The sequence below is a fragment of the Dipodomys spectabilis genome, unplaced genomic scaffold (genome assembly GCF_019054845.1).
Source record: "Dipodomys spectabilis isolate Male_0828 unplaced genomic scaffold, ASM1905484v1 ptg000504l, whole genome shotgun sequence".
Taxonomy (NCBI): Eukaryota; Metazoa; Chordata; class Mammalia; order Rodentia; family Heteromyidae; genus Dipodomys; species Dipodomys spectabilis.
The window spans coordinates 295,755-308,299 of NW_024871181.1; the positions used below are offsets into that span (position 1 = coordinate 295,755).

Genomic DNA, 12,545 nt, shown 5'->3' on the forward strand with positions numbered 1-12,545 from the left:
GTCTGAGTTCAAGCCCCAGGACCTCCAAAACAACAAAGACTTCTGCTGAGAGTTGTCGCGGTTACAAAGCAATCGACAATCCTTCAGAGAGTGGGGCGGAGCCTACTAGTGGGCTGACTTTAACCATAGAGTTTTGCCTCCCTGATTCCTAGAGTGCACTTCCGGAGTGGTGACTCGCTATCTATCCCTCTCCCCCCTCCCCCCGCCAATCTATGATCTTGGAACCAAAACCACTCTCTCATTGGTCCAATTTGCGGGAAAGCGTCTCTAGAGTGGGAAGGAGACAGTCCGTCGATATTGGATACGGCTTGGCGATTGGCTAGAAAGTCAGAAGGCGGGGCTTGTGGCTGGTGGGCGCCGGCGCGCTGGCCTCGTGTAGCGGCGAGCAGCGGTGCTAGTCTGGGCCGCTGTTGGTGAGCTTGGTTGGCGGCGGTGCGGGATTCCCAAAAGTAGCAGCGGGAACTGAGGGCTGAGCCTTGGCACGGGGTCCTAGAAGCTGGCGTCTGTTCTCCCTTGCGCGTTGATTTGGGGCGGGGTCACCACTGCAGACTCGCGGCTGTGGCTGTCCCGGCCCTGAGGGAGGGCGGCACGCCCGCCCGCTTAGCCTCGGAGGGCAGAGCCCCGCGTCCTCTAGCCAGCCCGCGTGGTGAACGAGCCGAGCTGCCCTTGCTCCTCCGGAAGCGTTGACTGGACCAAGGTCATCCCCTGGTCTTCCTGAGCTAGTGCCTAGAGCCCGGTGTGGCGCGCCCGTGCTGTGTTCTGACGCCAGGTCCGTGATGGGAGCAGGAGATTTGGAGGCGCGTTTCTTGGCCTACGGGGTAGATCTACACCCATCGCTGTCGCCTGACACAAGTGACTTCACAAACTCAGAGCCCATGATTTGGGCATAATAATAGTTGGTATAATAATAACAAACACTCCATGGTACTTCCGGGCACCGTTGTGAACACTTGGAGTATGGCTTTCTTGATTGGATGGGGCAGCGGGGCTGGAAGGGCTGACTGCCCCTCAACAAAGCGGGTACTCTGAGTGATTGACCAGCTTTGCCCGAGTCTGAAGCATTGGACATGCTTTCGTTTTTATATTTGACAAATTTGAAAATTAGGGTTATATTAATCCCTATTGTGTAAGCAGAAGGGGCTGGAGCCAGAGGACTTAATTCTCATTTAAATTCTCTAGCTAATTATTACACCCCTTTCCTTTTCATTTATTAATATATTTGTCAAGAAATGTTAATAGTAGCCTAAATATTAGGCATTGTGCTACACCATGAAATACATCCATCAATGTGGAAAACCTCATGAACTCAGTTTAGTGGAGGATTGTGACATGAAACCATGCATCCCCAGTGCCTGACAAAGTGGTGTCTCAAAACAGTTGTGGAATGGTTCTAGTACAGTTTCCTGTAAGGAGGAGTGAGCTGAGGGAGTAACTTCCTGTGTGGAAGAGGAGAAGAAAGCTGCTTGTAGTAAGTGAACTTTGAAGAGTTTGAGTTGCTGGGAGGTGAGAGAGTTTGGCTAGTCGTGGGGAATGGTGAGTGATTTGGCGGCAGGTTCAGACAATAGGATAAGCTGAAAGAGGTGTCTTGGGCTGAAAATACAAAATGCTTCTATGCCATCCTGAGAAATCTATGATGGGCAGCTGCTAATCGATTGTGAACTGGGGAGTGATTGGGTCAGCTGACTTTCTAGCAGTCACATGGAGACTGATCTGATAGGTAAATAATCATTCCATCAGTTTTTGTTTTGGTTTTTTTTGGTCGGTTGTGGGGCTTGAACTCTGGGCCTGAGTGCTGTCCCTTAGCTCTTCAGTTCAAGGCTAGGGCTCTACCACTTGAGCTACAGCACCACTTCCGGTTTTCTGGTGGTTTATTGGAGATAAGAGTTTCATGGACTTTCCTGCCGGGGCTGGCTTTGAACTGAGTTCCTCAGATCTCTGCCTCCTGAGTGGCTAGGATTACAGGGGTGAGCCATCGGCGCCCGGCTCCATCAGTTCTTTGATAGGATATTTATTCAGTGTCTGCTGATTGCTGCAAATACTTCCTGAAATAAACATAGTTATTGCACTTAGCAGAATTTCTGGTCTGAATTAGTGCAGGTGCACAGCTAGGCCTCTGCAGTGTCTTCCAGTGTAGACTAGCAGTATCTGCATCTTAGAAGTTCTCAGTACTGGACATGCTGACTCACATAGAATCACAGTTTAAGGCCAGCTCAAGCAAAAGATTCACCTCATCCAATGAAAGCTAGTTTGTGTATACCAGAGCATAAGTGGAAGACTCTATTTAAAAAAAAAAAAATCAAAGAGGGCCAGGAGTATGGCTTAAGTAGTAAGAGTATGGTTTAAGTAGTAAGAATGCTGCTACAGGTTCTCTCCCCATGCTCCAGATCTGTGGAATCAGAAACTCAGGTTGGGGGTGTTCAGTGGTGGGTTGTTTTTCATTGGCATAACTGGAGAGCTGTGCTCAGTAACCTGTACTCAGCATGCTGCCAGTTCTTCATAGACTACTGAGGAGGATACTCACTAGAGTCTTTACCCTTTGACTCATTAAATCCATTTGTGAAATGTTCCCTGAACATAAAACAAACAAACAAACAAAAAGAAGCCACCTGTTCATTATGTAATAGAAAGCAACTCTGGTTGCTGCTTCTACTATAGTCCATCAATGAAAATCAGTGGAAGGTTGGAAGCCATTAGACATAGGAGATATTTTGTAAACTCAAAAAAAAAAAATAACATCTTCATTGGACATTGTCTAGTAAGCTGAGGAGAAATGCTGAGGAAACAGTTGGGCTTTGCCAGCATACAGCTAAAAAGAGGAAATCTGGCAGCCATGTGAGCAGTCACCCACCCAAGAAGTGATTAGTGCTTGATGGAGGCCTTGCAGGAGAAACGAGTCTTTCAGGGTGTGGGGAGTAGAACAAGGAAAGCTTTCCGGAGGACAAGATGGCCATCCTGCAGTTTGGAGGCTGGGTAGCTATTGCTATGCAAATGAAGATGTCCAAAAGAGACTGTGTTTAGAAGAACGGGGTACAGCTGGCACCGGGAGAGGACAGCATAGAGATGAGACTGCAGGGCCAGCGCACTGCCAGGGCATGCTGTGTACACCTCAAGGTCAAAGCTTAACCTTAATCCCGAGGCAGCAGGAAAACATTTCAATAACAAAATCGGCATTGTTGTCTGTGTGAACAGTTGGAGGCAGGAATCCTAGCCGGAGACCTATGAGGAGGCTGTTGGCAACCGCTGGGGTGGTGATCTGGACCTGGACCTGTGGATGTGAGGGGTGGGGTGGGGGGAGGAGCTCTTAGGGCTCATGAATATGGCGGTAGTTAAGGGGCAGAGTAGGTGAACCCAGGTTGGTTTCTGCTTTGGGTGGAGGGAGGCAAGTGGTGTGGTGCAGAGTGATAGGCAGCTCTGGAGAATGGGGTTGGGGAAGATGATAGTTCATGCAGCAGTGCCCCCTCACGGGGATCAGGTGGATATGTAGGTCTGGAGCCCCACACCGAGGGGAGATGTGGACTGGCCAGCTAGCCTGTGCTGTGAGGAGGTGGAGGGACACAGTATGCAGCCATTATATCCACTGTACATTGTGTTAAAAATGAACTATGTAGGAAGTGGAGCTGTGGCTCAAAGTGATAGATTGCTAGCCTTGAACACAAAGGCTCAAGGACAGTGCCCAGGCCCTGAGTTCAGGCCCCAGGACTGACGAAACAAAAACAAACTATGTAATTTGAGGGTAGGAATAGGAGGAGGGAAGTTGGGGGAGAATGAAGGAAGAGGTAGAATTGACCAAGAAGCATTGTACTTATAACCTGATTTATGAATTGCAACTCCTTTGTACACTGCTTAATTATAACAGTAATTTTTTTAAAAAGAGACAAGAGATTATAACAATATGTTAGCAGCAGTTGTCTGAGGGATTCTAATTTATTTCCTTTGTTTCACTTACTTTCCTCAATAGCAATAGCAAATGTCTACCTAGTTTTGGTATGTGCCAGAAACTCTTCTAGGAACTTTTTCTGACTCTTCTAAAAGTCCCACGGTAAACCTACAAGGTAGGTCCCCTTGTTACTGCATTTCACATGTGAAACTGGGAAAAGGAGCTAAGGGATGTGTTGTAGACTACACAAAGGCTGGCAGATGAGGCCCACCTGGAGTTCAGGCTGTCTGATGCTAGAGCCTATACACATGCTGCACAGGTTGTAGGGTTTTGGTTTTTTGTTGTTGTTTTGCTAGCCTTGAACTCAGGGCCTGGTTTCTGTCTCTGAGCCTCTGTGCTCAAGGTTAGCACTCTACTACTTGAGCCACAGTGCCATTTCTGGCTTTTTCTGTTTATGTGGTACTGAGGAATCGAACCCAGTGCTTCATGCAGCTATTCAACTACTTTACCACTAAGCCACATTCCTAGCACCACTAAGTTGTGTTTTCATAGTAAGTAAAATACTGATTTTAAAAAAGGAGAGGTTCTGGGCAATGGTGGATCATGCCTGTAATCCTAGCTTCTGAGGATCAAGGTTCGAATCCAGCCCTGGCAGAAAAACAATCTGTGAGATTCTTTTCTCCAATTAACTGCCAAAAATCCATAAGTGGAGCTGTGTTTGAAGTGGTAGAGTGCTAGCAGGGAGCAAAAAAGCTCAGGGACAGTATGTAGGCCCTGACTTCAAGCCCCAGGATCAGTGCCTGTGCATGTGGGTGTACGCGCGCGCACCCACACACGCACGCGCACACACACACACACACACAAGGAAAAGTAAGCGATCACAAAAGTATGCTAGAATATTAGAAGTGGAAGGATTTACACCTGCACAATCAGTGGATGTTCTGGGACTTCCCTGGATCCCAGGCTGAATGGCTGCTTGTGGTATCAGAACTCAGTTAACAGTCATCCTGCACAACTTGTTTTTCTCCAGGTGGTGGGCTTCCCTGAGGAGGACCATCATGGAAGGGCTACTGACAAGATGCAGAGCATTGTGTACCCTGGCCACCTGCAGTCTCCAGCTCTCCAGATATGTTCCCCACAGGTGTCACCACTGTGCTCCAGAGAAAGGGCAGCGCCTGGTATTGTCTAAAATGTTCCAGCCACAGAACCTTCGGGAAGACCAGATGCCCATCCTGGAGGGCAAATCTGACAGCTTGACCTGTAAGAGCCAGAGATTGATGCTGCAGGTGGGCCTGATCCTCCCAGCCAGCCCCGGCTGTTACCACCTCCTGCCGTACACAGTACGTGCCATGGAGAAGCTTGTGCGGGTGATAGACCAGGAGATGCAGGCCATTGGGGGACAGAAAGTCAACTTGCCCAGCCTCTGCCCGGCAGAGCTCTGGCAAGCCACCGGCCGCTGGGACCTGATGGGCAAAGAGCTGCTTAAACTTAGAGACAGGCACGGCAAAGAATACTGCTTAGGACCGACTCACGAGGAAGCTATGACAGCCCTGGTTGCCTCCCAGAAAAAACTGTCCTACAAACAGCTCCCCTTCCTGCTCTACCAGGTGACAAGGAAGTTTCGAGACGAGCCCAGGCCCCGCTTTGGTCTTCTCCGTGGCCGGGAGTTCTACATGAAGGATATGTACACTTTTGACTCCTCACCAGAGGCTGCCCAGCACACCTACAGGCTGGTGTGTGATGCCTACTGCAGCCTATTTGACAGGCTAGGGCTGCCGTTTCTCAAGGCCCAGGCAGATGTGGGCAGCATTGGGGGCATGCTCTCTCACGAGTTCCAGCTCCCAGCAGATGTTGGAGAGGACCAGCTTGCAGTCTGTCCCAGTTGCAACTTCTCAGCCAACATAGAGCTGCTAGACCCATCACAAACAAACTGCCCTACCTGTCAGGGCCCACTGACACAAACCAAAGGCATCGAGGTGGGGCACACGTTCTACTTGGGTACCAAGTACTCCTCCATTTTCAATGCCCAGTTTACCAATGCCCATGGCAAACCATCCCTGGCTGAAATGGGGTGCTATGGCTTGGGGGTAACACGGATCTTGGCTGCTGCCATTGAAGTGTTTTCTACAGAAGACTGCATCCGCTGGCCCAGCCTCCTGGCTCCTTACCAAGTCTGCCTCCTCCCCCCTAAGAAGGGCAGCAAGGAGGCGGAGGCCACCGAGCTAACTGGGCACCTGTATGACCACATCACAGAGGTGGTGCCTCAGCTCCGTGGGGAAGTTGTGCTGGATGACAGGACCCATCTGACCATTGGAAACAGGCTGAAGGATGCCGACAAGTTGGGCTACCCCTTTGTGATAATCACTGGCAAGAGGGCCCTGGAGGACCCCGCACACTTTGAGGTTTGGTGCCAGAACACTGGTGAGGTGTTCTTCCTCACCCAAGAGGGAGTCATGGAATTACTGAGGACGCATGTGCAAGTTGTCTGAGTGCCACAGCCCTGCTCCATCCTACAGCCAACATGGCCACTTGCACTGCACTTGCTCCCCAACTCTAAGTATGCCATTCTTTTTATAGTCTATTCTGGAAGCTTCTGTGAGGAGGCCAAGGAGCATGAAAGAGACTTGAGTCTGGTCTTGGCTCTTGGGTGAATCATTTCCCCCCTCAACTCAGTTTCCCTGTACATAGGAGGGGAATGTTGATGGCCAAGGACCATCTGCTTCTCCCACCCATCCTAGAGTCTGAGTCTGTGAAGGCTGAGGAAAGCTGGGCACTGGTGGCTCACAGTATTACTAGCTAGTCAGGAGGCTGAGATCTGGAGATCACAGTTGAAAGCCATGAAAGCAAGAAAGTTCATGAGACTTTTATTTCCAGTTAACCACCAGAAAACTGGAAGTGGTGCTATGGCTCCAAGTGTTACAGTACTAGTCTTGAGAAAAAAGAGCTCTTGGACAGTGCCTGGGTCCTGAGTTCAAGCCCCATGACTGACAAAAAGAAAGAAAGAAAATGAAGTAAGCTAAGCTGAGAGTGGAGGGAAAGAACCCAGAGATCTGATTGCTACCAGCTCAATGGTTATTTAACACACCCACTCCCTGCTGGCCTCAGTTTCCCCATCTGTAATATAAGGAGGTGGAGGTAGACCTGTAAAGTCCTTACAGTTGTAACTGGGTGTTTCCATGAGGTTCATGACTGGCAGGCCTGGTTTCTCCTATCCTCCATGGGCTAAACTTCCTACAAACTTGACTTTGCCCTTTACAGTGGCTTCTTCCTGAGATCATGTCCTTTGATTGAATAAAGTCAATTGGAATGAGTCATCAACATTCATTTGAAACAAAAATAACAGCTACTGGTTTAACCACTCACCTGCCTTAATTTTTATTAATTCCACACTCAAGAAAGTGAAGCTGGGTGCTGGTGGCCCATACCTGTAATCCTAGCTACTCAGAAGTCTGAGATCTGAGGATTGCAGTTCAAAGCTAGCCCAGGCAAGAAAGCCCATGAGACTCTTGTCTCCAATAAACCACTAGAAAATGGGAAGTGGCGCTGTGGCTCAAGTGGTAGAGCGCTAGTCTTGATCTGAAGAACTGAGGGACAGCATCCAGGCCCAGAGTTCAAGGCCCTACAACTGGCAAAAAAAAAAAAAAAAAAGACATATCTTCCTAATCATTTCTATCACTTTTTTTTAGTCCTGGGGCTTGAACTTAGCCATAGTCTATCTGTGCTCAAGGGTAGTACTCTACCACTTGAGCCACAGTGCCACTTCAGGCTTTTTCTGTTTATGAGGACTCGAGCCCAAGGCTTCATGCTTGCTAGGCAAACACTCTACCACTAAGCGACATTCTAGCTCCAGAAGATGTTTTCAACTGTTTCTCCCAACAGATACCAGGGGCGGCACAGTTCAGCCCTATAGTGACCTTGTTCTGGATTCAGATTGGATTCCAGCGCCACGATAGGGGTAACTGTTAAGAGCTAGCTGGTTTCTGCCTTGATCCTGTGAGGAGCTGCAGGTAGCCCTGAGTGGCCACAGTAGTGTCACCTATTTTCCTTGCTCCCTCATACAGATTTCCATCCTGGCTGCTCTAGGATCACCATGTGTCTGGGTCTAACAAGAGCCTATCATGGCCAAGCTCAAAGCCACCTCCTGAAAAGTTGCCTGAGCTCCTGGAACAATTCTTCCCTCTACCTACAGTGGCATTCCTTCTTGTTTCACACAGACACAGTTCCCTGACCTTGTCATGGATGCTGAGCCTTCTGAGGCTAGGCATTATCACCTGGTGCCCTGCAGTTCTCCTTTTGGCCAGTTTCCCAACTACTACGCATCTTGGCAGCCTGATAGGGCTGTTGCTGTTATTGCTAGAGCAGCCCTGTTCCCTCACACACAAGGCTTCTCAGCACATGTCTGTTAGCACAGTGGCTTCCAGACATTCCTTTGGAGTTCTGGGTCCCTTTATGATACCTCAGGTTTTTGAGGCCAGGAGATGAGGATTATGAGAGCAAACCTAGACAAGCTAGATTGCAAGGCTGAGTCTCTTACCTTAGCACATTGGAATTTCCTGGGTTCCTCATTTAGTTTCTGGTTCTGATGTGAGCTGGAAGCCTAGGCATCTAGAAGTTCACAACTTTCCAGAAAACTACACTGCATGTATGGAGATGTCACAATGAAAAACCCTGTATTACAAACATATGCTAACTCAAAAACGAGATTTTAGCTGGGTGCTGGTGGCTCAAGCCTGTAATCCTAGCTACTCAGGAGGCTGAGATTTGAGAATTATGGTTCAAAGCCAGTCAGGACAGGAAAGTCTGTGATACTCTTATTTCCATTTAACCACCAGAAAACCACAAGTGGTTCTAAGGCTCAAAGTGGTAGAGCACTAGCCTTGAGCAAAGGGACAGTGTCCAGGACCCTAGTTCAAGTCCCACTACCAACATTTAAAAAAAAAGGGGTTTAGGATTAGCAAGCCAGTTAATTTTAAACCTAATAAATGTATGCTTCCCCGAGTGATTTGAGGGTGATGTAGAATCCTGCTGGCTGAGAATGAGGGTCAGTTCACAGCTGGGAAACAGCCTGGAGCTGTAAGTGCTGCACACCACCTAACTGGCAGGTGTCAGCCAGCCATCACTGACTCTGGACTGTTATGTTGGAGGAAGGGAAGATGGACAGGGTCAGGCTTTGAGCTGCCAAAGGCCTCATAAGCTGCTGAAATTGGTACCTAACCTTTTTATTCAATAGGGAGACATGCAAGGGCATCCTGATTGCTAAGTCAGAGTTTCTTCTGGCAGCCAGGGGCAGTGTGGTATAGTATGAAGATCATAGCCTTGAAGAGACATAATCCTGGATTCACCACTTACTGGGGATGTGACCTGAGACAAATTGCTTGTCCTTTGCACGTCTGAGTCTTCATCGCTAAAATGCTCAAGCTAATGGCACCTACTTTGTAATCTGAGGCTGAGATCACTGTTGTCAAAGGCTTAACCCTCAGTCTATATTTGAAAAACCCTGCCCTTACACCTGAGGATTTCTAGTGATTTAGGAAGTCCCTCTGGGAGCTCAGGCTCTGCTGCTAACATTGTTAGCTTAAGACCTGAATCTTGTTCTCTTGGCATGATGCTTTATGGCCTTTCTTTCTGGGAAAAGTCAGGAGTAAGAACTGGGTACCACCTGCAGATCATCTCCTTGGAAATATTCACACAGTGTCGTTTACTCATTTCTGTAACTGCTGGGTTTACCTCTTGCCATAAATTGATGAAATGGGACGTTGGCAAAAGTTAACAGGCACAGGCTGGATTATCATTGCTTATTCCTTGGGGAGATCTAGAGGCAACTGTCTGGGAAATAACAGAATTAAATCTTAAGGACAAAGGCTGGTGCATAACAAACACATCATGTAAGTCAAGCTTAGAATGTAAACCAAGGGCTTCATTAATATTGTTTTAATGGAAGAAACACCGGCTAGGTGATCAATAAAGGAATTTAGCAAAAATCTGTTGAAATCACTACTTCCTTAACTGCTTGAATACCAAGCCTCTTCGGAGTTCTACATTAGGATGCCAGGATGCTTTCTGGTACAGATTGCTTAGAATACAAGGCTTGCTTTTATTGGGGCAAAAATTTTGTGATATCAGCACACTCTTAAACACTTAAAAAAAAAAACAAGGTACTTCAATTAGTTTAAAACAGTAACTTACATAATGGGAATAAGACAGCGATGTACCTGATTTTCCTCAGAGTTCCTGCATCTCCCTTCCCTTTCCTTGTCTGTGCACTGGTGACAATATCTGTCTCCGCAGGTGTAGACAGGCAGTTTACCCCTATATTAAGGGCAGTTCTTGTACAGTAGGTACACCATGGGCCAGCTGAAGTGGGTGGCATCCTAGTGCAAGAATGTGTCCACTGCGGCCAAGCCAGCAGCAGGCTAACAAGCTCCCATGGTTGAACTCAATTGCCCATAGCTAATGAAAATGAGTGGAGGAGGCACACACTGGGTAACTAATGGCGGACTCCCCTTTTGCTTCCCCAGAGCACAGATTCTGCGGGGTGATGGGAGCCCCACTGATGGGCGTGTCAGGTGCTGCAGGGATCTGGCAATGGGTTGTGGCAGAGGTTTTGCACATAACAGGTTCTAGGCAGACAGCCAGGTGGGGACATTGTGTGACAGTGAGGGCCAAGGCCTTACCACAAGCTTGGAGTAAGGGCAGCTGAGTCAACTGTGAAGTTAGGAGCTGGTCAGCAGTACTGGAACTCAGTGTTCACAGCAGTCTTCCTCACCCAACTTTGTGCCCTTGTCAGCAGTGTTTCATCCCAACTCAATCCCCAGCTGCCACCCTACATCCACAGAGGTAACAGACAAAAGTTGGACGGTCTACCTCCATGGCTGACTGCTGGCTCTGGGAAGGAAAAAGGGCTGCGCTTGGGTGCTTTCAGGTCAAGGGCCCAGAAGTGGAGAAGGAGGAGTTCTGACCTCCTGTCAGGGAAGCAGATGTAGCAGCACATAACTTGTCCTTGTCCTCATCCTTCCACCTGCATGGACCTCCATTTCCCCATCTCAGTAGGGGAAGGGGAAGTTTGAGTTCTTCTTGGGACCATCTGGAGTCCCAGGAACGTATACAGTGACCAGGAAGGCACAAGATAAAAGTCAGTCTCCAATCTCTGGCAGGAAGCATCTGCCTCCCAGGGTAACTACACCATCTCCACACACCCCTGCCCTGCCTCCTGAAGAAGGCCAGCAATTGAATGCCAAGTGTGCCTGCCCCACCTTGAGTTTGTTCTGCATAGAGGGTTAACAGAAGCCAGGAGCCTTCTTGAGGGAGGAAAAGACAGTCACATAGGGCTCAAGCCTAGGATTGCCCTTGCTGGGGCTTGTGTTTACAAGTGGGGACCTGGGAACAGACACTGGCTTATTGTATTCCTTTGTGCATTGGTTCCTTTGTTCTTCCTTTGTTTTCCTGATAGGCACTCAGGAAACTCCGTGGCCCCAAGAGCTGAAGCTCAGCTGCGGGGAGTGGCAGTGAACACCTGGACACACAGGTGCACTGCAGTGTCTGAGAGGCAGGGGCAGATGTCAGAGGGCAAGGATGGGGTGCATGCCTATCAGGGAAGGGCCAGCTCTGCTGGCAGCTGGAAACACAGTGGAGGAGGAAGATAAGCAGGGGTTTAGTGGGTAGACCAGGCAGAGAAAGCACATACCTAGTCAAGGGAACTAGAGCAAAGGTTTGTGGAAGGAACTGAAATGGGCTGTGTGGACAATAGGGAGAAGCCAGCCCAGCCCAATGATATGTGTTGCTTATTTTGCTGGTCCTGAGGCATGAATTCTGGACCTGAATGCTGCTTTGAGCTTTTGTGCTTCTGCCAGTGCTCTACTACTTGAGCCACAGCTCTACTCCCAGCTTTTTTTCCTCCCTGCAGTTTAGTAGAGACAGTCTCCCAGACTTTCCTGCCTGAGCTGGCTTAGAACCATGATCCTCAGATTGCAGCCTTCTGGGTAGCTAGTATCTGGTGATATGTGTTTCTTGTAGTCAGCAAATAGTCTATAAGTATATAAGGAATAGACTTTCACAAGGCTGAAGGTGGATCTTCTCTAAGGCAGGCAAATAGGCCTTGTTTTAAATCCACTTTGCTGCTCTATGTCCTTTGATTGGAAAGCGGAGACTTTCAACACTGTAAATACTGAAAAGAATGTTCCCTGTAATTTTGTTGTAGCTACAATGTTTTTGTTTGTTTTTCGGTAGTGAGGTCTGAAGTCTGGGCCTGGGCACTGTCCTTCAGCTAGCACTCTACCATTTGAGCCACAGCGCCACTTCCAGCTTTTTCTGCTTATGTGGTGCTAAGGAATCGAACCAAAGGCCTCATTCATACCACTGAGCCATCTTCTCAACCCCTGATGTTTACTTCTGACCCAAGTTCATAATGTTCCTAAACTCAAAATGCACAACTGTTGAGGCCCTTAGGAATCTCCTCTCTCAACGCTCTCACTTAACTAGGGTGGAGGGCCACAAAGCTAGGCCACCAGACTATTTAAGGACAGTATATTGTCCACCGACCCAGGTTTCAAGCAGGCCCCTTTCTAGGCACAAAGGCTTCTCTCCAGCTACAGACATACCATGGGACCTGTGTGTCCACCACTAGTTACAGGCTCCCTCTGGCCTCTTCTGCAAGGGCTGTCCACTCAAC

At 48.5% G+C, this 12,545-nt stretch overlaps 1 protein-coding gene across 3 annotated transcripts; it reads left to right on the plus strand.

Moving 5' to 3' along the window:
• Window positions 1-358: 358 nt before the first annotated feature.
• Pars2 (prolyl-tRNA synthetase 2, mitochondrial) lies at window positions 359-6,690 on the plus strand. 3 transcript variants are annotated; one of them, XM_042669743.1, is made up of 2 exons: window positions 359-769; window positions 4,908-6,690. In XM_042669743.1, the coding sequence occupies exon 2, from the start codon at window positions 4,936-4,938 to the stop codon at window positions 6,364-6,366; it is 1,431 nt and encodes a 476-aa protein (XP_042525677.1). In that variant the 5' UTR covers window positions 359-769; window positions 4,908-4,935; the 3' UTR covers window positions 6,367-6,690. The 3 variants fall into 3 exon arrangements, with proteins under 3 accessions (XP_042525677.1, XP_042525675.1, XP_042525678.1); XM_042669741.1 differs by having other exon boundaries at window positions 362-413; XM_042669744.1 differs by lacking the exon at window positions 359-769 and adding an exon at window positions 3,993-4,052.
• Window positions 6,691-12,545: the final 5,855 nt, after the last annotated feature.